Genomic DNA, 27,663 nt, shown 5'->3' with positions numbered 1-27,663 from the left:
AATGATCGGCATCGATTCTACAGGGCACCGATTGATGAGGGATCAGACAAAACGGTAGTAGTGAAAGATCAAACTGTTACTTCGGACGGGCTGGCGGTTGACTGGATCTATAACCACATCTACTTTACCGACATCAAGAAATCGACCATTGAGCTGACGAACTTCGACGGCAACATGGGAAAGATTTTAATCAAAGACGATTTGGAGATCCCTCGGGCGATTGCTCTGGATCCAATTGAAGGGTAATATAATGCTAGCATCAATCTTGAATCTTTTAAAAGCTAAACACATTTTTGTTAACAGATGGATGTACTGGACCGACTGGGGAACTAGCCCACGCATCGAACGTGCCGGTATGGATGGAACTCACCGACAGGTCATTGTCAACTACGAAGTTAAGTGGCCCAACGGAATCACGTTGGATTTGGTGCGGAAGCGTGTCTATTGGGTTAGTATTGCACAGAGTTGTCCAGGTCCACGAATCTTATTTCTCCCTGATTGTTTACAGGTTGATGCCAAGTTGAATGTTATCTCGTCGTGCAACTACGATGGAACGCAGCGAACGGTTGTTCTCTACTCGGCCGACTATCTTCGGCATCCGTTTTCGATCACAACCTTCGAGGATTACGTATACTGGACCGATTGGGACAAAGAAGCAGTGTTCAAGGCAAACAAGTTCAACGGAAAGGACATTGAGCCGGTGACGGCCATGCATATGGTAAGGCATTCTTTACTATCCACGAGTAAACAAGAAATCTAAAAAAATCCTCTCAAATACAGCTGCAGCATCCAATGACTATCCACGTCTATCATCCATACCGTCAACCGGACGGTACCAACCACTGTCAGGCGGTCAATGGGCATTGCTCGCATCTCTGTCTGCCGGCACCGCAAATTAACAACCGAAGTCCGAAAATATCCTGCGCTTGTCCCACTGGTCTGAAGCTGATGGACGATGGACTCATGTGTGTGGAAGACGGTAAGTCTAAAGCCCAAATTTGTTCCACTTTTGCAAATAGTACGAAATAAAATGGTGTCTCACCCCTCGATACTCATCGGTTGAAGCGCCGCGCACCGCAGTTGTTGCGACGAATGCAAGCGAGAATGAGAATGCAACTCCACACTGCACAATTCGGATATTTTTTTTGTTTCTGTTTGCACTTATGTTTGATTATTGTTTATTGGCTCACCGAGTTTATTTACGTTTCTTTTTTTTTTCATTCCACTTTCTTTTCGATTACTTGTCGGTGTAAACAAAATAACTCCCGCCGCAAAACAACAAATTTCCGGGGGTCATAAACGTGACATTCTGTGCATGCACCACTCTCATCTGGGTTGTGAAATGTAATGGAAACGAAATTTTAAATCACCCATAATTGTATCGGGAATGCAAAATTCAATCACTCGATCGATATCGCAGCGCGTGCAACCACGAGGGGTCCACCAACGCATGCCATTCTGCCTCACAAACCCGGAACGAATGCAACCAAAGACAACAAACAAATCGAACATCACTCCAGTAACATTTACGAAAGCAGCAAGGATATCATATCAGCCTCCTCGACGGTCGACCCGTCCACGTCTTCCTCCTCGTCGTCGTCGTCGTCATCTGCCTCTTCCCTTCCCACTGGGACGCAAGGGACCACCAACTGTGAGTATATGATTTCGAACGTACATGGGGCAAAAAGTAAACAGAACAACCACCACTCAATCCGAACGCGGGAATCGCATCACGCATTGATTCAGTCATTAGCAGGATTAAGCACTTTCATAAACGCTAACACGCCTACTATGTATGCTTCACTTGTCACGCCCATCATGCTTGAAAGCACGCACAAACAAACAACCATCACACGCACACAGAAATACGCGGGACTAACCAACTAACTATAGTCTCCTGGAACGGTCAATCATTTACTAAATTGAGAATAGAAGCATGCCGGTGACGGTAAAGTTCATAATTTCATGGGAAACTACTATTAATCAAGTTAGATTGCTTCGATGAAGCTGGCAGGATTCGCTGTCGAGTTTAGTTTTCGTGGTTTTCAATCAATTGAATAATACTTTGTTTTTGGAATAACACAAATAGTTTACTCACAGTTCGAGTAATCAGTTTCGTACACTGAAAAGTAACCCAAATAGTAGTTTATTTTTACTTCAATTTAGATGGTTTTGCATTTTGATTTTTACTCGCAAACATTATTATTGTCGAACTCAAACCAATAGGCTTTGAGTCATTTGACGGATATTTAGCTGTCGGTTAAAATCTGACAGACGGTGCCGAATTATTTCGTGAGGAAAACAAAAAAATGCACTGCAAAAACCGATTGAAGTTAGGTAGGGGAACATGGGGAGACTTGACCAAGCGCAAAATTCCATTATTAGCTATGAGTCATAGCCTATGACGTATTCTATTAGGTTCTTCTTTTTTTTTCAAAAATATGTTTATACTTGTTTCGACCCCTTAAGGTAATGTTGAAAGTTTGGAATGAAAAATAGTTTCCTTATAGAAGTTATTCCATTTTTAAAAAAATTGTGTTAAGGAGTTATATACAAAGTTGTGGCGAAAAAGTGAGCTAAGTTCGTGATTTTTTAAAGTGTTTTATGCAAATTTTATTTGAAAAAGGGAAAGATAGTTCGTTAGTAGTATTATCGAAGTTCGAAAAAAAAAACAAATTGATTTAAAAAAATATTCAAGGTTGGTGAAGTTATGGCCTATCCCCCCGAAACGTGTTTTTTGGGCAGAGGTTTGCGGTGAACGCTCTCCAAGCCGAACCGCTCAACAGAAATCAAAAAAGTAAAAAGATTATTGAAGAAAAATGTATTGTGGTGTACTTGATCGGATCAGTTTCGAAATAATTTTTTTTCCGATAAAAAACATGTCGACCAAAAAATTGAGTTTTTTGGTGTTTAAAATTTTAAACAAAAAATCATTGCGAAGAATCGAAAATTATTGGATGAAAAAGGAACCATTTAAATTCACGAGAATATTAATACAAACAATTCAAAAAAAAAAATTATGAAGATCGGATTAATATTTTTTAAGATATCATGTTCACCACAATGGTACTTTTCAAAAAAACATAGTTCCGAGATAATTGCGTTTAAAATTTTCTGTTAACTTCACTCGTGGAAGAACCTGCGCGCTGCGAACGGCTGTAGTTTGAAATCTGATGCTCCGATCTGGATGAAATTTCGCATAGATAATTTCAAAAGTATGTACTTTCAGAATATTCAATAAAAAAAAATTCGGTTTTGTGAGTTACAACTTTGTATATAACCCCTTAAACGATGCAATTTTTTAGGACTAGTGGTATCCAACGGAGAAAAACGATCGGAAATGGTGAGTGAAGCTAAGCAATCATGTGAAAAAAATTCCCCCAGGGGCGAGATTCGAACTCGCAACCTTTGAGACTACACTATATCTACTCGACTAATAATTACTTTTTGATTACTCATATATCATCTTTTTCCTTATGAAATGATGAAATGGTTTTACATAAATCGGAACATTGGAATAGATATCACTATCATTTGCACGACATTTCACACAACTAATGTTGGGGAGACTTGACCAAGTGGAAATAAGCTGAAAAAAGATTCAAAATTTTTGATATTTACTATGCTGTGGTCAGGGCCGCAGAGAGAAAGTGCGGGCCCGGGAGGTCCAACGTACGGGCCCCTACCACTTTGTATTGCCTGAGTACAAAAAAGTCAATGTTTGAAATCCATTTGAGTTCACTGATATTATGTATAGTACACTGAAATTTACATAAATATTATGTACCATTTTTTTGCTCTATTTGTTTGTAGTGCAAATGAAGGGAAAAAACGCAGAGTTTTTTATACTTTGGGAGTTTTTAATACCTCTTCGACAGTTTTGGTGACTTTGAAAAGCGTCATTTTTGTTAATAGTATTAATAAAAGTAAGGAAATGGCAAGATTAAAAATGTAGTAAATACAATATCTAAACAGTCATCAACGGCAAAAGATAAAAAAAATAGTAAAACTAAGTATTAAAAGAATGTACAAAAGAGCTAAAACACCAAAATCTAATCAAATAAACATTAATTGTCAAAATATGTTTAATCGAGAAAAACCGAAACAAAACCAATAAAAAATTGATAAAGAAAAACATATTGCAAAGATTAAAAAAGTCGAACATTATTGTTATTGAACTTTTTGTATTAAAAACTTATTTGTCTTAAAATACCTCTAACTCAAAAAGTATACTTTGTATTTCATATATTTTAGGTCCACTGGGAAGGTGAAAAAATTTCTCATTGAGTGCTGCCCTCACATGTTTTAGCTAATGAGCTTAAGTAGCCTTTTCAAAGTAATTTATTGAAAATTAAACAATTTTAATCGATTTTTCGCTCATTTCTTGAAAATCCTAATAGTTAACCTCATCATTTTAATAATTCAGATTGTTAGTCTTGAAGAGCTGCATAATTCGTTCTTTGACAAGATACACTTACCTTTTCTTATTTTCATGAGTTTGAGTTATTCAACTTGGATATTTTTATCTCATTTTCACTAATACCAGCTCTAATTGAAAAAGTATGGCACTTATTGTACTTTTTTTTCTTTTTATTCGAAAGCCAGGAAAATTTTACAGAGAAAAATGTATTAATACCTTTCAGTTAACGGAATTTAGTATTCTTTTACAAGTAAATTAGTTTAAAGTTTTTCGTTAATTTTCCTTAAATAGTAAATAATAAACATCACCATTATTATCATGGAAATAATGCATCTCAGCAAGTTCTACAATTTTTTCTTTGACTCCATTCATTTATCTCTTTTGGTTTCGACGCAAAATCGTTTTTATCACATCGTTTCATATGCAAAAATAACGATTTCGAACCCACTACATTTGTAGCGATGTCATGCTGTGTTAACTATTAAATACCAGCAAAATAAAAAGAGATATAGACAAAGTGTCAAATAAAAAGTTATAGAGAACATTAAGGGGCATCAAATGAACAATAGTAACAGTAAATTTTGTTGTTTAATAATTAGAATAATTAAAAAACTCTCCAAAAAACACAAATTTTGAGTTATTTCGTTAGTAAAAAATCATTTAGTACACTTAACTAAAGGATATTTGTACATACACTGCTACGACATTTTCTCAGCTTTCCAATGAAATCTTGTAAATAACGATACAATTTTTAAGATTATAGTCTTTTAAGCACTTGCAAGTCGGTTACAGGTAAAGTATAGTAATGATATTACAAATAAATGAGAAGAGATAAGAATATAACGTCCAAGAACAAATTATGAATCGTCCCAAAACCAAACTTTTGGATAATGGATATTGCTATAATCATACTTCATTATTTCGAGAAGTCGGTCGAAAACCTCCTCAAAAACACTAACTTTTAACTACTTTACAGCTAAAAGGTAATTAAAACTAATTTACTAAAATATATGAGAACACCATTCAATAGGAAATTTTCTCACCTTTCGAATGGAACTAAAAGATTAAAAATACAAGGTATACTTTTAAGATTAAAGGTATTTTAAGACAAATAATTTTTTTACACAAAAAGTTCAATAACTCTGTAACGGTTGAGGTTTGATGGTATGTGTAGAACAATTTTTTTCTTCAAATATGACAATCTATCACCCCCTGAGAGGTTCTTAACCATGAACCAAACACCCTGTATATATATATATATATATATATATATATATATATATATATATATATATATATATATATATATATATATATATATATATATATATATATATATATATATATATATATATATATATATATATATATATATATATATATATATATATATATATATATATATATATATATATATATATATATATATATATATATATATATATATATATATATATATATATATATATATATATATATATATATATATAACAAGAATAAAATAACCATAGAGAAATTAAAAAAATGGACGAACCAGGAAATTTTGAAAACTGGAAAATTTAAATGACAGAAAGACGAAAAAGTAAAGAAAATTGGAAGTATTGAGAGCAAACAGACACAATGGAAAACAAAAAAAAACAGTAGAAAAAGACATACTATAGAAACACAAAAATGAAGATATTAAGAGAAAAAATGAATAAAATGGATATTATTTAAAGAATAGAAAAAGTAATAGAATGAAATTTGAAATAAATTCAAACAACGAACTAAATGTAAAATTTAGAGAAAGTGCGCTGAGTGTCAAGAAAAGATAAATCAAATGTTTTTAGGAACAAAAAAAATTCAATATTAACGTATAGGAAAATGGTCAACTGAAAAAGTATTTTCAAAATAGGTTAAATGGAAAACATGAAGAAATAACAAGCACGAATTAAATCTTAAGCAAAAGGTATAAAAAATTAATAACATTATATTAAATGAACAATGGGAAAAAATAAAACAACGATAAACGGAAAACTAAAAACTAGAAAAAGAAGAAGAAAATAGGAGAAAGGTAAAAAATTGAACAATAAGACAAATTAGAATGAATTTGAATAAGTAAAATTGCTTTTAGAAATGCAAAATAATACGAAAAAAAAGGAAACAGAAAAAGGCTATGACAAGAATAAATGTAGTAAATAGACAAATTCTAAAAATTAAATGGAATGCCAAAAGAAACAAATAAAAAGCAGGGTATCAAAATATGAAACAATAAGAAAAAAAATAAAGAAAGCAGATTTTTCTCGAAAAATTGCGAATAAAATTAAATAACAGAGAAAAAACTATAAATTAAAGTAAGTGATAGTGATAGCACAGAGAACAGACGTCCATCTTCAGCGTTCAACTTGTGTAAAATCTCTAACGGTTTCGAAGGTAAACTAGGTGCGCTACTGTCGTCATGTTTTTTTGTGGTTGACTTCGACTGAATTGACAGCGGTTATTCCTCTACCCAGTCAAACTAGTCCGGAACCGGTTCGGACTTCCGGCATGAATTCCAGCTCAAATGCATCAACCGATAGAATCGGAATCGGTTGTTTTCTTTGAGCAAGATTCCATACTGAATCCATTCAGGATTTCGAACTGGTTCCGGAATGGATTTGACGTATGGTTGGGATAAGTTTGTTTGGCGGCGCTAGTGTTTATCGTATATAAATTCAAATGTTTACACACGTGTTTCCACCAAGAGGTTCCTCTAGAAGCACACTTAACCTTCCGGCAGTCGCGCTAGTGCACTGAGTGTACGTTGCTATGAAAATCTAGCGAAATTGTCTTTGGACACCAGCGGGTGTTCGTTCAGTGAGCCATTTACGCGACTTCCGGAGGGTTCACTCGAAACGGGCAAGCCTCTTGGTATGCTACTACTATGTATGAATGAGTTTATGTTATCCACGACCTCATCCAATCCATTTGTAGATCCAATCGTGGGAAAATACCCATGGAAACTAGTCACCAAATCCTCTTCATAGAGGTACATAAGGTATGCATAATACCGTCAGAGCAGCAAGTTACATCTAACACCTCTTCCCCGTCGGGCCTGCAAGTTTTGGGCGATTTCCTACATTAAGTATAAGCACATATGAACTACTTAAGTATGCCATCAATTCGGTATCTCTCAAATTTATATCAGGCATGTGGTGAACATTTGTATCACTGCCAAATTATGTAGTGGGCATTCGTATCACTGCAGATTATGAACTGAAATCTATTTCTGCCTCAGTATAGTACAAGTCTTTTGAAATCATCAGAAGGTGATAGGGTAAATATATCGATCAATAGACTTATTTCCGGTTTTTGTTAACAACAGTCATATTGACTGTGACAGCACAAATATCGCGAGTTATGAGGTCGGATACTATAATAAAATATTTTTTATCTAGACACTGCACAGTGGTCCGAATTCACAATTTAGGAAGACAAAATTGTTTGTAGCTAAACCTTACGTTTTAGAGCTATGATGTCTTCAGGACAAATAATCAGTATCGAATAGGCCATCTCCAGATGTAGATGGTATTAGGGTAGCTCTTATCGTTTGGGTGCTTCAAAAATTATTTTCTGAATGTGAGGAGATAGAATATTACAGTCTACAGCAACATTGTAGAGGAACTTATACCAAGCAACTTTGCCGAAGACGTCATAGTTGTATCTCCAAAGGTTTTTATTTTATAGCTATTTTAATTGAGCAACTTAGGGTGTTCCTAGTAAAAACAGCTTTTTTGCACTAACTTTTTTATTTTTTATTTCTCATGAACAGTGTCTTCAGACAACTTATAAAGCTCATCGAGATATCACTTTTAGAGCCGAAGTTACGAGCAATATTGAATAAAAATAGGCCATTTTACAATATTTATATCCAAAATTGGGGCAAACAAAAATATATTCTTCTTCTTGCATTACAAAGAGAATACTTTCAGGCATGTTTTGAAAAAAAAATTGGGAAGGTGATATTTCTGAAAAAAAAATTAAATGGAGTTTGAACATTGTGATTTTACTACTGGAAAATGCCTCATATAGAGTCAAAATTTCTCAAATGGGCCACCCAAATTAGGTGATATCGCTATTTCGATGGAAGATCCAATTTTTTGGTAGTATGTGGCATTTCAACACCAAATCCAGACGGACACACGGTCCCAACCCTTTTATACACGGTCCCAACCATTCATTTGCAAAAGGATAGCACAACAGCGACGATATATCAGTGGCGCCATAATCGCAAATGCGACCACAGTCCCAAATATATTTAAAATGACCGTTAAAGCGGGTGAAGAATTTTTTTTGGAGTTTTTTGTCTGTTAGGCTATGATAATATTGACATTTGAAATTTTTAGCCCGTTTATTTTTAAAACTTTACTACTCGCGGCCTAATTAAATTTTACTGTATCGATTTTGTTGGCTATTTTCGGTGGCGTCGGCGGTAAAACATGATGATGAGTTATGTTCTACCATAGACCATGCGGTAGACTTGGGTGCAACGCCCAACTCCTACTTAGCAGAAGGCAAAGAATTCTTCACATTTCCTTTCGATCATGTCCATATAAGCCTGCCTAGTCCTAGTTTTCCGTTCTAAGTTTATAACTGATTCACTCTAGAATACCTATCCGTCTTTCAATTTCATTGCTTTCGTTTCTCTTAGTCTCAAATTTGCCGAAAATAGCCAACAAAATCGATACAGTAGAACCTTGCGGCAATTAAAACATAGTAACAATTAAATTTTAACGAATAAATCAGCAATAAAATTGTCATAGATTGTTCGTGATTTTTTCAAATCTGAAAAATTTCTATATTGTAGAGTTTTTAAACAATTGTTCATTAAAAAATTAAATAACTCTTTGAAAAAAACATCACATATACTACTTTTAATACCTAATAACATGTCATCGAGAAAAAAAATGGTCCGCCATTTGTAACTACATTATTCTAAATTAAATGTGGGGACGGGCATAGCGTAGTTGGTAAATCGATTGTCGTAAATCGAGTCCCGACCCCGCACATAGGGTTAGAAATTTTTCATAACTGATATTTATAACCCGAATAGGCGAATGACCTTAAAGTTAAAACCTCTGCAATCAAAATTTAAAAAATGCCACATTCTTCCAAAAAATTGGATCTTCCATCGATATCACCTAATTTGAGTGGCCCATTTGAGAAATTTTGACTCTATGTGAGGCATTTTTCAGTAGTAAAATCACAATTTTCAAACTCCATTTAATTTTTTTCAGAAATATCACCTTCGCAATTTTTTTTCTAAACATGCCTGAAAGTATTCTCTTTGAAATGCAAGAAGAAGAAATTATTTTTGTTTGCCCCAATTTTGGATATAAATATTGTAAAATGGCCTATTTTTCATTCAATATTGCTCATAACTTCGGTTCTCAAAGTGATATCTGAATTCTTCTATTATCAAAAAAAAATTATCTCGATGAGCTTTATAAGTTGTTTAAAGACACCCTTTATGAGAAATGAAAAATAAGAAAGTTAGAGCAAAAAACTGTTTTTGTTAGGAACACCCTAAGTTGCTCAATTAAAATAGCTATAAAATAAAAACCTTTGGATATACAACTATGACATCTTCCGCAAAGTTGCTTGGTATAAGTTTCTCTACAATGTTGCTGAAGACTGAAATATTCTATCTCATCACATTCAGAAAATAATTTTTGAAGCACCCTAACGATAAGAGTCACTCTAATACCATCTACATCTGGAGATAGCCTATTCGATACTCCCAAAGACATCGTGTCTCTAAAATAAAAGGTTTAGCTACAAACTTTTTTGTCTTCCTAAATTGTGAATTTGGACCACTGTGCACTGACACTACGTTGAGTGAGAGGCTGTGAAAATAGCTAAAACAAATAGGATTTTTGCCAGAAATCGATTTTTTTGATAATGTCAGAGTGGAGTTTTCTCTGTAAGTCTTACTTAATAAACAACTATTAAAACAACAAGATTCGCCGATTTAAGGCACACAAAGAAATTTTGATTTCCTTATGCTACTACTTTGACTTATTACAAATTTGTTCTATTCTTAATAAATTTTTGTCGGTTTTTTTTACTAATTGTACTCTTATTCAAGAAAAGATATAAATAATTGAATACTGAACGACTGATATACATCAAACAAACTTACAGACTTAAAACGAAAACTAGACTCGGCAGGCGCATGTTCAATAATTGAATGTGAAAAATCTTCGTCATCGGCTTGCTAGGAGTCGGGCGTCCTACCCGTGTCTAACAGCATGTCAGCAAAGCATTTACCCATCATTATACATACTTTGCCACCAGAGACAATTTTATTTTTCTGGAATATAGAAATCCTTTTGAATAAATTAGAATTTACCACACAATTAGCATGATGTCGATGAAATTCATTACCCTTTCGTTTTAGACACACTCCAAACAAACAACAATCGCCCACCTATCCTCGTGCAGTCAACAAACTTTTTCCCCAGCCAACTTGTGAATAGCCACTCCATCAGAAAATGAGACTTTCCTAATCCGATTTTTGCAAAACAGAACATAATTGCCAACCTTAGCTCCCACGCCCTCGGCTGCTGCGGCCAAAGTTTTCGCCCGAACTAAATTAGCTGCAGCTCAACATTGAAGTGGAACTCTCCTACGCCTTTTCGAGTCCCTTTTCCGACATTTTCAGTACACCGGAAAAGTAACACAATTAATCATAAAATGGCCGGTCCGGTTCAGAAACGCCTGCCAGCTACGGCCAGCTCATCCCAGCCGCCCAAAAGTTTCCTTCGCGAAGCAACAGAACTGCAACCATTTCTTCCCGGGGCTTTCGAACGTATAATTATTCGCATTTTATTCACGCGTATTTTTCCGCCCCGTCAATTTCTTCATTTCACTGTGGGCTGCGAAAAAGCTCGTCCAAATTAGCTCTCTCTCTCCACAGAGATGTTTCAAGCCGAACAGCCAGCCAGCAGACGGCTAAATTCGGCAGCGAAATGAGAAGATAAAGTTTTTTTCCTGCCTTTTGCCCATTCAATTTTCCGCCATTTCCGTGCGCCCGGTCGGAACGAGATTAATCACATTGCTCCTTGGCACCGATTACGCGGAGTTGGTTTGGCATGAATAGTTGGAAGTTTCCTTTGAATTCGTGATGAAGTTCAAGATGGAAGAGTTGAGGAAGCGTGAAATTGCCGCCTGGTTCCGGGGGAGCCTTTGAATACTAAACAGACGTACAACAGATGGCATCAATCAATAAAAATCGTAGGCACACTTTTATATTGATACTCACCTCTTACACTACACACTAAAAGAAAATTAACCACAAACACACTAACGCTGGCAATTTAATAATTCATCCGCACTCACGAGCTTTCATTCATTTTCGTCACCATAATGGCAGCACCCGCTTTCACCTCATCGCACGCTTCGCTTGCTAACAGCTTGCACATTGCGGCCATCTGCAGGAACCTAACACAGATCAGCACCCTGCTGGTCAACCTCAAATCCATTCAAACGGTCAACAAAACCGCACTGCATCGATCGTACTTCAATCGTCGCTTTTCATGGCAGTCTACGTCGACACCGTTGCCGCCACCGCAAACTACTCATGGACCCGCCGCCGACGATATAACGCTGCTACTGCTGCTCAAAGATCACTTCGATGAGTACTTGGATGAGACAGACTCGACGACGACGACAACGCCGATAGAACCAACCGCAGAACCGTCGACTTTGGACCAAGACCAAACTCAAGACCAGCAACGGACCGAGTACCGGTACTGGGAGTACCGGAAACGGTTCAACATGCTGGAAACTTTGTTCATGCACCGGGTGGACGACATCGGCGGACCGGACGGGGGTAACCGGGACATTTACGGTAACGAGCTGCAGGCGTCCTACGAGTACGTGCGGTGGCTTTGCCGGAAGTATCAAGGTTTGTTTTGCGTCGGTGAAGGGAGGTTGCTCTGGTTGTGTTTTGTTGTTTTTTTTGTTTTGGTTGTCAAAATTGTTTTTAATTGTCCCTAGCCTTTGTTCGTCATATTTTGTTGTGTTTTTGTTTAGTTTCGTGATCTATAATGAAATAGGTTTCTGTCATGTTCTTAATAAGTTTCCTACAGCAGTGTAAAAAATACTCCGTTACCAAAGTTGCGTCTGAGTCAATTCAAAAGGTTTCACATCTGTCAAAATAGGTACGTAGAAAGCCCCCTCTCCGACATTTTTCAAAAATAAATTTAAAGAAACGTATTTTACGGCGACTTTTAACAAAATTTATAGCTCATTTAGTGAACAAATTATTGAGAAAAAGTTGAAGAAGGCTATTTCCAATTACCGAAGACAATGGTCACGAAATTCAGTTTGCTTTATGCTTTTGCAAAGCGAACGACAAAAATAATTACTTTTATAGTATTACTACAATTCTTACTGTAGTGATCTGTCGAGATGAGTGAGAAACAGAAGCAAGATGTACCTTTGTCCGGTTCTACCTTGTCAGACATTCAGCGCTCAATAAATTAGCCCAGACGAAACCATTCATTTCGAACAACTTAAAACACAATGTTGTGTGTGAGAATGCTATAATTAAGATCCTCCTATGTATATGAGCATATATCCGATGAGAAAATCAGATTCATGTCACATTTGGGGGAAATGGGATCCATTCCGAAGGACACGTATACTTCCCGATATTTCAAAGTGTTTATGTGGGCCGATCCATTTTCTTAGCTGCGTCAAGTACCTCAAAATCTACAACCAGTACCATCATCGATGAAGTTCACACTTGTAAGAGCAATAATCAAGGATAGAAATCTGATATTCACGAACATAAATGCAACAATTACGATGATGACACGGAAATATAGAACAGCGCGATAGAAATGAACAACCTCCTTCCCCCAACACGCAGTTGGTGGGGAAACAATATCTCCATGTGTAATGGCCTAGCGCTTGCGCGAGATCTGCCGGACAACCGTTAAAACTCGTTTAATTATTTTTATTGTTTCCACAATAGAAATATGTAAAAGACTTTCGGCTCCGTTTTTTATCTAAATGATAAGCTTTTGAATTCTACACAATTTTGAATTTCTGTATAAGATCAGTGCGCTCTGTACTCTTAGTATAAACGCCAGTAAAAATATTTCAATTTGTCTGAGAACGCTACAGCCGAGAAGACAGTTCTTATTTCGCGTCATTTTGAGGCAATATCATTTTTATTGACACTTCATTTTATTTTTACAAGCAATTCGTTCAGTACTAATACACTGTTAATCCGCAAAACCGGGATATCTTTTAAAAACATGTAAAAGAAAAATTCGTTTAAAAGTTTAAAAACATAATACACTCGTGTATTATCAACTTTACTAATGTGAAGAAACCTACACAGTAGCAATAGACCTAAATGTCATGATTTCGGTTTTCTCTTTCAATCGGATACCAATTACTGCTAAATCACATATTTGTCAATCAATCTAAGAATTGATAGATAATGTTTACTTTCAATTTTTTTCTCTTAGGCTAAGTTCACCCGGTACACTTAATATTGCAATCAGGCACAGCATTTTAGTTATTTTCTATGGTTTCCAATTAATGTCCATGTAAGTTTCAAAATAACGTGACAATACAGCGAACAGACAACAATAAGCAATCACGAAGAGCGACTAAAATGTTGTGACTGGTTGAATCTGTAAGCCAATAAGTTGAGATAAATGTTTCGATTTCATGTCTTCAGTGTGTGACAGTCTTTCGTTGTTTTTGCGCGTCATGGAATAAAATGAGAGAGATGATCTTAAATTAGAGAGAAAATAGAGGATAATAGAATCATCCAATAGAAATCGACTCAAGAGAACTTCTTCTATCTTTTCTATACACTCAACACGAGTGCTTTTGAAATTGCGCTTTGATCTTCTCAATTATGTTTGAATACAACGAAATTTTCATCTTTTTAGGCACGTGCCCAATGGAAAATAGACAGAGAGAGAATGACTGAAACGGTGACAATTCACCTATGCACCTATGTTTTCAAGCAGAAATCGAACCTGCGTTCTCTCAGTCTCTAGTTTGATGCGTTAACTACTCCGCCATCGAGGAACTGTGATGATGTCGTCACAGATTGCCAACGGTGTCGTGATCACCGCCACAGCCCCAATACCTACCCAATGGACCCATCTACCCCCAATGCCTCTTATAAGCAAATCTTCATCTTCTCTGGCAGAATCCACTTCACTTCACTATTTTTGGCTCTTTGCTCAGTGTGTTCAATAAAAGATGAATTGTCATCGTTTCAGTCATTCTCACTCTATCTATTTTCCATTGGACACTTTCCTAAAAACCTTGAAAAAAGGAAAAAAAAACATTACTCACGTCATAAAACAAGGAATATATATTTATATAAATTCTATCAACGGCTAGATTAGCCGTTAGCATCTGCCGATGGGCTTTGACGGCAGACTTCAATATGCTTCCCCATAGCTTTATTCACCACCAAGGTCTGGCGGTGTCTGAGCTAGCCAATGGGAATCAAACAGTGATAATAATATTTCAAGCCTAAACGAGATTCACTGGAGCTAAAAATAGTTAACGAGTTCATTCATTAATTCTCTCTCTGTCTATTTTCCAAAAACAAGGAATATATGACATTTTCGTCCTCGTTATCCGTACAACTTTGATGCGTTGCGTGCAACAACTTTAATTGAAACTAAAAATAAAATAAAAATAGTGGTAAACCAATACTGTAAGCAGAGAAGCATTACAACTTTCTTCAAGAAGTCATACATCTCTTCTAATCTAGATGGCTGTAAAAAATTAAGCTAATTATTTTTACTCAAAAACAACCAATGTTTAACGAATTGACAAAAGTTTTGTAAAAGTTTCACAAAAACCGGATAATTTGCGGTAATTTAAAAACAGACAACTTTGAAAAAAAGTCTTCGGCAAAGGAGAAGTAAGTGCGATGTGTTCCCTTCCGTGTGCCGGAAGCAAGTGATGCTGAAATTATTTAGCTCACCTATATTTATAGTTTCTAGTTATTTTGATGGTGTCATCAATGTTACATTTAACAAGTTTTACGTAAATTAGAGGATTCTAGTAATCAGTGCTAAGTGATTTTCTTTCGATTAGTGAACAATATCTGAGCAGTTTCCCTCAGTATATTAAATTCTGGGTAGTTTATAGCCAAGGTTCTTATTCTTGCTTTGTAGTGAAATCAGTGGTTTTTTGCATCCTACCGGCTTGAACCTTCGTTCGAACCGGTCACAAATCTTGATAGCTCCTGGATTACCTAGAGTTTTTCAACAGCAACAGTAGAGTGACAGGAAAAAAATTACCCCTATCGGCCCATACCCGAGTCGATTCCTAGTCCCACCAGGAGTACTTGTTCCAAATTTGAAGCAAATCGGACAAGTCTAACTACCGGACCAAGGTGCCTGAAATTAGTATGGGATTTTTCGACAATTAACATGGAGAAAACCCACTAACTCGCATTTTTGTCGCTAGGCGGCACTCTATGCATCGTATTATCATTGTAAGTGAAAATAAGTAACATCATTTAATTGTCTACAACTTTGTCGAAGACTGCTAGTGAATCCGGCTTTGTTAAAAGAAGTTATTAAACTTTTAACGAAATGATATCTGAGTCAGTTTTGCATGGGGCCTAGCAATGCATGGTTGTGTATCGGTACTCGATTCCCACCAACTATACATTTTTGTGAGATAATGGTTAGGTTTAGGTTAGTAGTATGTTCAGAAAATTTATAGTAAGTAATACGAGTCATGTTTTGGTTAGAAAATTTTAGTTCCAAATTTTACCGTATAGAGAGCGCTAACACTAACTTTTCAACAGAAAGAGATAGAGATTAAGATAGTGCTGGCGCCCTCTATGCGGTCACAGGTGGAATTAAAATTTTCCAACCAAAACATAACTCGTATTATGTACTACAATTCTTCTGAACAAACTATTCTGCTAAATCAAACCATTATCTCACAAAAATGTATACTTGGTGGGAATCGAGTACCGATACACAACCATGCATTGCTAGGCCCCATGCAAAACTGACTCAGACATCACTTCGCTAAAAGTTTAATAACTTCTTTTAACAAGGTCGGATTCACTAGCAGTCTTCGATAAAGTTGTACACAATTGAATGATCTTTCTTATTTTCACTTACAGTCATAATACTATGCATACAGTGCCGCCTAGCAGCGAAAATGCAAATTAGTGGGTCTTCTCCATGTAAATTGTCGAAAAATCCCATACAAACTTCAGGCACGTTGGTCCGGTAGCTAGATTTGTCCGATTTGCTTCAAATTTGGAACAAGTACTCCTGGTGGGACTAGGAATCGACTCAGGGGTGGGCCGATTGAGTTTTCAAAAATCCATCATTTTCCTGGGCACTCTAAGCAACAGTCTTTCTCAAGGGTACCTATATTTTCGCTCGATCAGTCTTTCTCAAGACTACGTATATTTTTTCGACAATTAGTCTTTCTCAAGACTACCTACTTTTTCTACTCAATCCGTCTTTTTCAAGACTAAAACATTTTTCAAGAATAATTCAGCTAAAAGAAATATTTAATTCTTCCAACATGCCTGGGTCCTCCCAGAAAGATCGTATGCCAAAAATTGAAGCTAAACGGAAAAGAGTATCTTCTCCACCCGAAAATTCAATTGACTGCAGCAACTCATTCGATGTTTTATCCGAATGTGAAGCAGATGAAATTTCAAAATTTCCTCGCATTGTGCATAATGCCAATGAGAAGAAAACGCAATCACCTCTGCCTATAACAGTGATGATCTCCGACTTCAAAGCCTTTCGAACTGAGCTTTCGACGTTCCTTCCGGACGCGAAAGTCTCTTTTCAGATTGGCCGAAGAGGAGAATGTCGAGTTACAGCGGAAGAACTGATTGGCCACAAACGACTACTCCAGTATCTTAAGGAGAAGTTATATAAATTTTATTCATATGATTTCAAGACAGCCTTGAAAGGGCTACCACAAGGTCAAAGTTTGGATGAAATTTTCAACGAATTTAAAAATATACTTGGCTTTTCTCCTTCACAAGTTATTTTTATGAAGAGAAAGGCTAGCAGTGATAACACGCCAGTACGCTGTGTAAGTATCCAGGAGCTTTATTTTATTCATTTTAACCGTAATGAGGTTAATAATTTGAAAATATTTGAAAAAGCACGTTTTATGTTCCACGTGCGAGTAAAATGGGAACATTATAGACGACATGGGGCAGAATTCAAAATCTGGCCCAGTGTCGTAGATGCCAAGGCTTTGGGCACGGCACAAAAAATTGTCATTTGGATTCCAAATGTATGATCTGTGGTGATAAATCGCAGACGAAAGATACTTGTCCGGTGAAAAAAATCACAAAAAGTTTCAAATGCACTAATTGTAGTGAAAATCATAAATCGAATTTCTGGGGTTGTCCTGTTCGAGAAAAAAATTATAAATTCTCGTTCAAGACAACAAAAACAACAAATAAAAAGTGTACCTACTTCTACAGGTACACTTCAAGAAAACACGTCCAAACGTGTTAATCCAATTCAAAATAGATTAACAATTTCTTCTACCTCCGTCAAACCATCCTACAATGGTGTGTCATCTTATGCTGCAGTGGCAGGTAACAAGGTCAAATTAACGGCTACCGTTACCACGCCTACAAACTCGTTTGCACCCAGCGCTTCCTTTTGTCTAATGGATCTAGGTAGCGTAACGGAAGAAAAATTAAAATACTTTGAAGACTCTATGTTACCTATGATGATTGCTATGTTAAATTCTACCTCCATGTTTGAAGCTTTTCAAGCGGGGTGGGAATTTGCTAACAAAGTTGTAATGAAATTAAAGTTTAACAATGACTTTAAATAATCACTTAAATTTATTAAATTGGAATTCATTTCATCGTTCATTAAAAACGTGCGAAGACGAATTTTTCAACTTCTTGAAGATACATAATGTGCATATAGCCGTTGTGACCGAAACTTTTTTAAAACCAAATATTAAATTGAAGAGTAACTCTAATTTTGTTATTCATCGATTTGATCGAATTGTTGGATTCGGCGGAGGAATCGCAATGGCGGTTAATCGCAGGATCAAACATTCCGTTACGCCGTCTCTTGACATCAAGGTGATCGAGAGTTTGGGTATTGAAGTTGAAACTGATCTTGGTATCATTTTCATTGCTGCAGCCTATTTGCCTTTTCAGTGCATTGGCGAGCAAATTAATTTCTTGACAGGAGACTTACAAAAACTTACAAGAAATCGGTCGAAATTCTTCATAATCGGTGATTTTAACGCCAAACACCGAGCCTGGAATAATGCTCAAAGCAATTCCAACGGTAAACTACTTTTTAATGATTGCTCTGCTAGTTATTATTCAATTTTGTTCCCGAATGGTCCTACGTGCTATTCGTCTGTAAGGAATCCATCAACAATTGATTTGGTTTTGACAGATCAAAGTCACCTTTGTAGCGAATTGATTACATAGGCTGACTTTGAGTCTGATCATCTTCCAGTAACTTTTTCACTTTCTCAAGAAGCTGTTTCCAACCCCATTAGCTCAGTGTTCAATTATCACAAAGCGAATTGGGAAAGGTACAAAACTTATATTGAGAATAATTTTAATCATGACCTTGATTTACCAAATAAAGCTGACATTGATACGGCGTTACAAAATTTAAGTATATCTATAGTTGATGCTACAAATTTATCAGTACCAACAACACAGAAAAAATTTAATACTCCTATTATTGGAGACGATCTTCAACTTCTGATTCGCTTGAAGAATGTTCGAAGATGTCAATATGAACGTTCTCGTGATCCTGCTATGAAATGTATCTATCAGTACCTACAAAAAAACGAAATTAAGCATAGATTCACACTCTTACGAAATGAAAATTTCGCGAAAGAGGTTGAACAAATCAGGCCAAATTCTAAACCTTTCTGGAAACTTTCTAAGGTTCTTAAGAAACCTCAGAAAGCAATTCCAGCTTTGAAGGAAGGTGACCCCATACTTCTTACAAACGAAGAAAAAGCTCAAAAACTTGCTCAGCAGTTTGAAAGCGTCCATAATTTTAATCTCAATGTTGTGAGTCCTATTGAAACCGAAGTCTTACAAAAATATGAAAACGTTTCAAATCAGGTATTGTCTCTAGACGATATTGTTGAAACAAACTATGATGAGTTCAAATCCATCATGAAAAAGTTAAAAAATATGAAAGCTCCAGGTTATGATGGAATTTTCAACATTCTTTTTAAAAGCTTCCCGAAATCACCATGAGATACTTGGTCAAAATATTCAACAAATGTTTTGAATTAGTATACTTCCCTGAAAGATGGAAAAATGCCAAGGTTATTCCTATTTTAAAGCCAAATAAAAACCCAGCAGAAGCATCTAGCTATCGGCCAGTTGGTTTACTCTCTTCTGTTAGTAAATTATTTGAAAAAATCATCCTGACTAGAATGATGTCACATCGTCGCTGTTATGCTATCTTATGACAAACGCCATTTTGGGGTGAACTGAGTTAGATATGCCATGTTACTAAATTTTAAAATCTCCATAAAGTCGCGTTTTCAAAATTTTTAAATTCTGCTGGGTTACTGAGATATAGCGAAACATGATTATGACAAGCGCCAATTTCTCGAGTGATCGAGTTGTGCTATCTTATGACAAAGAAAAAAGAGACAATATTCTTAGTTTGTTGGCCTATAAGCCGAAAAGCTTATAGCAAGCCAACAGATGTCTCTGATGACATAGGTAATTCCTATGCAGATCAACCATAAGCATTAGCTAGGTTCTTGTCTCGGGAGCAAAACTTTTCCTACCATAGTTTTTTTCTGGGAATGGTTGGCTTATATATTCAAGATTATTGAACAAATTTCCTTTTAAGATTTCCACTTGTTTTGGAAAGTATGCCGAAATGTAGTGATGGATTATGCAAGAAGAATGTTTGTATCGTCTAGTCACCTGTCAACAATAACATTGTTTGATAGACATTGTCTCTAAATTGTCAATGAAACCAACTTTTGTTTATTGTTTTTCCTGAATAAAAGAGAAAAATTGGGAAAACTTGGTGTTCCAATACTATCATTTTGCAACCTGATATTGCTGCTATCGCATGGAAAAGTATAATATTGGCCATAGTGATCTATAACGCATAATTTTACGAATGAGTTATAATTCATTTTTATATGAAAGCTTCTGTGCACATTTGTGACACGTCATACATATTGTATCATGAATACACACTTATGACACGTATGCATGCGACTTTGGATTACATTTTAAGCAAAAACTGTAAGTTTAGTCAACCGATCTTCACACAAATCGAGAGATTACTTCAGAAAAGATAGAAGTATCGAATGTCTTCTCCGAAAAGCTTCTAGCATCTATAAATTTTAGGATATTCAATCTCAAACTTTAAAAATCGTTTTTCTCGAAAAGTGCTAAATGGCGCTTGTCATAAGATAGCACAACAGCGACGACATATCAATGAGAATTCTATTTTTCTTCCTGAGCAGTTTAGATTTCGTATTGGACATTCAACTACTCATCAACTTGTGAGAGTAACTAACATGATAAAGGCAAATATCTCAGAGGGCTATTCCACTGGAGTTGCTCTTCTAGACATCGAAAAAGCTTTCGACAGTGTTTGGCACAAAGGATTAATTGCCAAAATGTGGGATTTCAATTTTCCAATTTACATAATAAAAATACTTAAAAATTATCTTACTAACCGTACCCTACAGGTTTCTTATCAGAATTGTAAATCTAATAAGCTACCCGTTAAAGCAGGCGTCCCTCAAGGATCAAGCGTCGCACCAATCCTATACAATATTTTTACCTCTGATCTTCCAAATCTACCTACAGGCTGTAAAAAGCGTAAGGTAGGAGTCTTCGTATTATTTGCAGTCGACTGCAACGAAGCTTGAATATTTTCAATGATTACCTAAAAAATGGAAAATTTCCACTAATGCGGCAAAAACACAATTGATTGTTTTTCCGCATAAGCAAAGAGCTTCTTCTCTTTAACCAAGCAATAACCATATTATTAAATTTAATGGTTTGAATTTAACGTGGTTAGATCAAGTTAAATACTTGGGTTTGATTTACGATAAAAAAACTCACTTTTAAGGATCACATTGAAGGAATCCAAACAAAATGCAACAAATATATAAAATGGTTATACCCTCTTATAAATAGGAATTCTAGGCTCTGCCTAAAGAACAAACTATTAATTTATGAACAAATATTTAGACCGGCAATGCTAAAGTTGTTGTGTTACTAGAATGAAAACGCTTCAAAGGATTCAGAATACAATTCTGAAAATGATTTTGAAGCATCCTCCCTGGTTTAGCACAAACGAGTTGCACAGACTCGCAAACATAGAAACATTAGAAATTATGACGAATAGTATTACAAGCAACTTCCGACAAAAAACGTTGCAATCACCAATTGCAACGATTAGCTCTTTTTAGAGTTTTTAAGTTAGTTTATAAAATTTGTTTAGCTCCTTATTCACATGACAAGTATGTTTAAAACTACTTCAAAAAATCACTTAACTGCGAAAGCATATTATATCTTAATAATAATTAACCGAATCATGTGAGCAATAGGGAAAAAAGTCACCACTTGTGGCTGAACACCCAATATACTAAATTAGAAAAGTAATGCAAACTGTAACCTTCTAGCATGTTCCAATACCAATTAATGATCTCCAATATATTATGTACTTATTTAATAAATTGAAATGACTAATGTCACTACCTAAAATAAAAAAAGATACATTCTTATAGTCTAAATTAAATTTATATTGTATTCGACATGTACATCCCTAATCAATTAAAATTCAAAATCAGTAAAATCCATACCCAACACCCCTCGATACCAAAATCCATCAAATCCCTCTCTCGACCGTTAGCACCAATCTTGACACAGACCGTCTGTGCGTTTCGACATCGATTTCCTCTAACATCTCCCAGCCGAGACGTCAAACTGGATAAATACAGCCGTCGGACGTCAGCCAGGAGCTTTTTGGTGACAGATAATTTCAAGCCGCGAACAGTTTGGCCACACTGTGTGAAAGTCCGCGACGCGAGTGAAAGGTCCCCCACGTCGTGCCAATTAATCAACGGCGAACGGGCACCGCGTCGACGCAACTTTGGACGGCAAGGAAGACTGACCTTCAACAGCGAACGGGCCTCCACCGAGTCGACCCAAAATCGGACAGCGGTAAGACAGGCTGTTTGCGGTAGCCATCTAGGGGCGAGCAATCTCACGTGTCGATATTCCGACGGCTGTTCAGGCAGTCCGTCGGTCCACGTGAGTCGTCCATACACGGCATACCCAAAGGCGTCAGGAGGCTTCCAGCGGCACCCGACAGTGAGAGACGGTGACTCACGTGTAGATATTCCGGCGAATACTCTTGTTTGTCGGTCCACGTGAGCCGTCCACCTGCGACGGCGCGAACAGTGTCGAATCATCAGACGGCGTCCATCGAGTCACGACGATCAGCAATGAAACACATGTTAACGGTTCGTAATCAAATTATTCCTCACCTAACTTTCCCTATAAAATATGTCGAAAACTAAGAATAAAATGTTTAAATTACTTTCACCTAACAATCTTTATTCGCTATAATTTGTGAGTCCCTTTTAGCATTGCCTTATTGAATTTGACCTGGTAATTACAATTCCTCCTGGTAGTTTGTCCGCCCTGAGATAGCCTTTACAAAGAGAAACTTACAAAACAAAACAATATAAACAAATAGAAAATTATATATAAAAAAGTGTTTTTGCATGCACGTTACACTATGACTATTACCATAGTTTCAGAGATCTAGGAATTGTTCCGAACTAGAAAATCAATCTGTGATATTTTAAATTCATAAGTTCAAAGATATAAAAAGTATCAATATCATAAAAAATGGGATCTCTGCAAGAATCTACTTAAATAGATAAATAAATAGTCATTTTCAGTTGCCTGATAATATTGTCGAAGATAGTCTCTAACCCATTACCCACGAGAGTCAAACGAAAAAACATGTGTTTTTCTCACGTTTTTTGCCGTTCTCATATAAAGAAAGGCTATGCAATCACTGTAAAAATCGACTTTTTAACCGAGGCCCGGAGGGCCGAGTGTCATACACCATTCGATTCAGTTCGTCGAGATCGGCAAATGTCTGTGTGTGTGTGTGTCATTTAAACTCACACAATTTTCTCAGAGATGGCTGAACCGATTTTCGCAAACTTAGTTTCATATGAAAGGTATAACGCTCCCATAAGCTGCTATTGAATTTTTAGTTGATCCGACTTCCGGTTCCGGAGTTACGGAATGAAGAGTGCGGTCACACAGCAAATTCCCATATAAACTGGTACCACCATAATGTTCAAATGATGTAAAACATATTGAAATTGATGTAACATTACTCTAGTTTGCGGGTCTGGATCACTAATGATCAATCAAAGCAGCTTTGACCACATTGGCCACCTATGACGGTTCATGACGCCCCCGGGGAACCCGCCAAGTTCCTAAGCTAATATCACACCCATTCCCCAACGAATTCTCTACCGATTTTAACAAACTTGATTTCAAATGAAAGATACAGTAATACCATTGACTGCTGCTGAATTTCATTCGGTTCTGACTTTTGCTTCCAGAGTTACAGGGGTGTTAGTAAGGATACACTGGAATTTCCCATATAAATCGGTACAATCGTAATACCTCAGAGGCTAAAAACTATTGAAATGGTCACCAAATTACTTCTAATCGCAGATCTAGATCACTGATTGCCAATCAAACATACTTTAAATATATTTTCCACTATGGACGATTCCGGAATTCCGGCCATATTCTACAATTCTACAATTAAAGTCACATCGGTTCTTCGGTGATGACTGAACCGATTTTCTCAAACCAAGTCTCAAATGGAAGGCAAAATATGCAGTTGAGTATTGCGTCGCCGCCACTCCCCCCGCTTTGCCCTTACACCTCCCTCCTTCATCACTCCCCTCCTCTTGGACCACCCTCACGCCCGCATTTCCTTCATCCACCCTGTATACCGAAATAAGATGAAGGATTTCTAACGCATCCTCCGCTCCCACTCTACTAATCCCCCATTCCCTCCACTTTCAAACCCATTCCACCAACATTTCAAAATATAATCACATGAAGATAACATTGAACTCATGCTGATTAAGCTATTTAAATATTATTCTTTTGCCTTTCTCATATAGAAAGTTTATGCAATTGCTCCAAAAACCGACTTTCTAACCGAGGCCCGGAGGGCCGAGTCTCATATAACATTCGACTCAGTTCACCGAGATCGCAAAATATCTGTGTGTATGTATGTGTGTATGTATGTGTGTATGTATGTATGTGTGTATGTATGCATGTATGTATGTATGTGTGTATGTGCGGATTTGTTTACAAAATGTCCACATCGGTTTCTCGGAAATGGCTGAACGGATTTTTACAAACTAAGATTCAGATGAAAGGTATAATATTCCCATAGGTTGCTATTGAATTTCATTTTCAACCGACATCCTGTTCCGGATTACGAGTTGAAGAGTATGGTTACAAAACAAAATTTGTTGATTTGTCCACATCGGTTTCTCGGAATTTTCTGAACCGATTTGGCAAACTTGATTTTAAATGAAAGGTCCATCAGCTTTGTGTGGATCCGAGTTCTGGTTTCTGAATTACAGGGTGATACGTACGATCACGCAGCAAATCCCGATTCTAACGAATTCTGCGATGAATGTAAAAAGGTGAATTTTTTCCAAAATGTAAACACAACTGTTGAATTTGTAGATCTAGGTCACCAACAGTCATTCAAAGTCTCTTTGGCCACAATGGCCACCATCGACGGATCCGGAAGCATCCAAATTCAGAATAACGGTTATATTGGTTTCTCGAAAATGGCTAGACCGATTTGGTCAACTTAGTCTCAAATAAAAGGTGTTGCGTCCCTGGAAACTGATATTAAATTCCATCCCCATCCGACTTCCGGCTCCGGAGTTACGGGTTGTGGAGTGCGATCACATAGAAAACTCCGATTCAAACCGATACCGCGATAAATGCAAAAAGGTGCTCTTATATATACTTACCAAGTGTAATAAGAATGAAAGACATTTCAATAATGTTATATTGTACGAACCAGCTATTAAATCATAGTTTGGAGAAATGAGAAAGGCACAATTGCACCTCTAGGTGGATTAAAACAGGTTTTTTATGAGGCACCCGATCGTGAAAATAGGAGTGAACCTATTTTACGCATCTACAAATTGCCTGCCTGATCAGGAGATTCAAAATAAATTTCGATATGCGCTTTGTTCGGACAACGGAAAACTTGGATTCAACACTGCACAGTGGTCCAGGAAGCGAAATTAGCGGGAAACAATTATTAACGCATTCATCTTTAGGTTTAGAGATTTGATGTCTTAGAAACATTTATTGTGCGTGACAAACTGCATCTTTTGGCTGAAACGGTTTTAGGGTGGCCCTTAAAATGTCAAAGTTGTATACATTATTTCAAATTATAGTTCAGAGAGAATGATACTTTCTTCTGCAATATTCTAGAACATTCAATTTTAAGCAACTTTGTTGAAGATACTAAATTTGTATCTCAAACCGTTTTCATTTTATAGTGAGTTCCATATCATAACTTAGGGTGTCTCTCAAAAAAGCAGTTTTCTACGTACAGTTTTTTAATATGATTTTTCTCACAAAAGTACCCTTCAGTGTACTTTTAGAGCATGATTAGAGGCAACTTTTGCTGAAGAAAGAAAAATTTTATCTTGTTTGGTTCAAAAGTTATACTTAATTTTCACTAAAAATACGCTCTTTTCAAATGTCGATATCTCAAAAGGGGGCAAACGAAAATTGATAATTTTGATTGCATTTGAAAGGCTGTACTTTCGCCTATAATATATTGAAAAATTGGAGAACGCTTTTTTGTCTTTCTCAAATAAATCAAATTTAAGTAAAAGCATTTTTGCGTATAATCCTACAGCGCTCATATTAAAAGAATATTTGTTTTACGCGGATTCTGTGAATTCTTGTCAAGACTTTTCAAGGATCACATACACTTGCAGGCTTTTCATATTGCAAATAGGGTGATGACCCTATTTTGGGCTCACTCGTTAGGGTGGCGCACTCTATCATTAATTGCTCGACCAATGCAAATATACACTGAAGTCTTTTTAGGCGGTTTTTTATGCGCGCATCCCCTACATAAAGAAGCCTAAGTGTACAGTATGTAAAATAATTAAACACACCCTCGTTCTTTTCTATTTAATCCCATTACCACTACTACTAGTATTACTGATACTGCTACCTGCTGAAACCGTTCCTGCAAATGAACGAAATCGATTGTAAATATGTGTAGATTTTGGGAAATCTTGGCAATAATTCAAAGCAAATTATAGGTCAAGTCATTGGTGATTGGTGGTCTTTACCCTATCTACATTAGGAAAAGCCTGCAAATGTATGTGATCCTTGAAAAGTCTTTATAAGAATTCACAGAATCAGCGTAAAACAAATATTTTTTAATATGAGCGCTGTAGGATTATACGCAAAAATGCTTTTACTTAAATTTGATTTATTTGAGAAAGACAAAAAAGAGTTCTCCAATTTTTCAATAGATTGTAGGCAAAAGTACAGCCTTTCAAATGCAATCAAAATTATCAATTTTCGTTTGCCCCCTTTTGAGATATCGACATTTGAAAAGAGCGCATTTTTAAATGAAAATTAAGTATAACTTTTGAACCAGACAAGATCAAATTTTTCTTTCTTCAGCAAAAGTTGCCTCTAATCATGATCTAAGAGTACACTGAAGGGTACTTTTGTGAGAAAAATCATATTAAAAAACTATACGGAGAAAACTGCTTTTTTGAGAGACACCCTAAGTTATGATATGGAACTCACTATAAAATGAAAACGGTTTGAGATACAAATTTAGTATCTTCAACAAAGTTGCTTAAAATTGAATGTTCTAGAATATTGCAGAAGAAAGTATCATTCTCTCTGAACTATAATTTGAAATAATGTCTACAACTTTGACATTTTAAGGGCCACCCTAAAACCGTTTCAGCCAAAAGAAGCAGTTTGTCACGCACAATAAATGTTTCTAAGACACCAAATCTCTAAACCTAAAGATGAATGCGTTAACAATTGTTTCCTGCTCATTTCGCTTCCTGGACCACTGTGCACTGATATATTCTTATCCATGGAGATAACCTTGTGGTTGGTTTCGTCC

At 36.2% G+C, this 27,663-nt stretch overlaps 1 protein-coding gene across 8 annotated transcripts in view; it reads left to right on the top strand.

The window, feature by feature from the left end:
* The window catches only part of LOC131685359 (low-density lipoprotein receptor), a 993,025-nt gene that overhangs the window by 918,686 nt on the left and 46,676 nt on the right, over positions 1-27,663 (top strand). For 6 of the 8 annotated variants that reach the window (XR_009304782.1, XM_058969026.1, XM_058969027.1 and 3 more), the window contains 6 exons: positions 24-242; positions 304-448; positions 509-718; positions 781-979; positions 1,421-1,651; positions 11,814-12,347. Coding sequence is in view for 7 of the 8 variants with exons in the window: in XM_058969026.1 (XP_058825009.1) it covers positions 24-242; positions 304-448; positions 509-718; positions 781-979; positions 1,421-1,651; positions 11,814-12,347 (1,538 nt within the window). In the remaining variant the exon portion in view is untranslated. The remainder of the gene's footprint in view (positions 1-23; positions 243-303; positions 449-508; positions 719-780; positions 980-1,420; positions 1,652-11,813; positions 12,348-27,663) is intronic. The other 2 variants (XM_058969030.1, XM_058969032.1) reach the window with 2 other exon arrangements.

This window comes from Topomyia yanbarensis, chromosome 2 (genome assembly GCF_030247195.1).
Source record: "Topomyia yanbarensis strain Yona2022 chromosome 2, ASM3024719v1, whole genome shotgun sequence".
Taxonomy (NCBI): Eukaryota; Metazoa; Arthropoda; class Insecta; order Diptera; family Culicidae; genus Topomyia; species Topomyia yanbarensis.
This window is presented reverse-complemented; position numbering and strand designations above follow the sequence as displayed.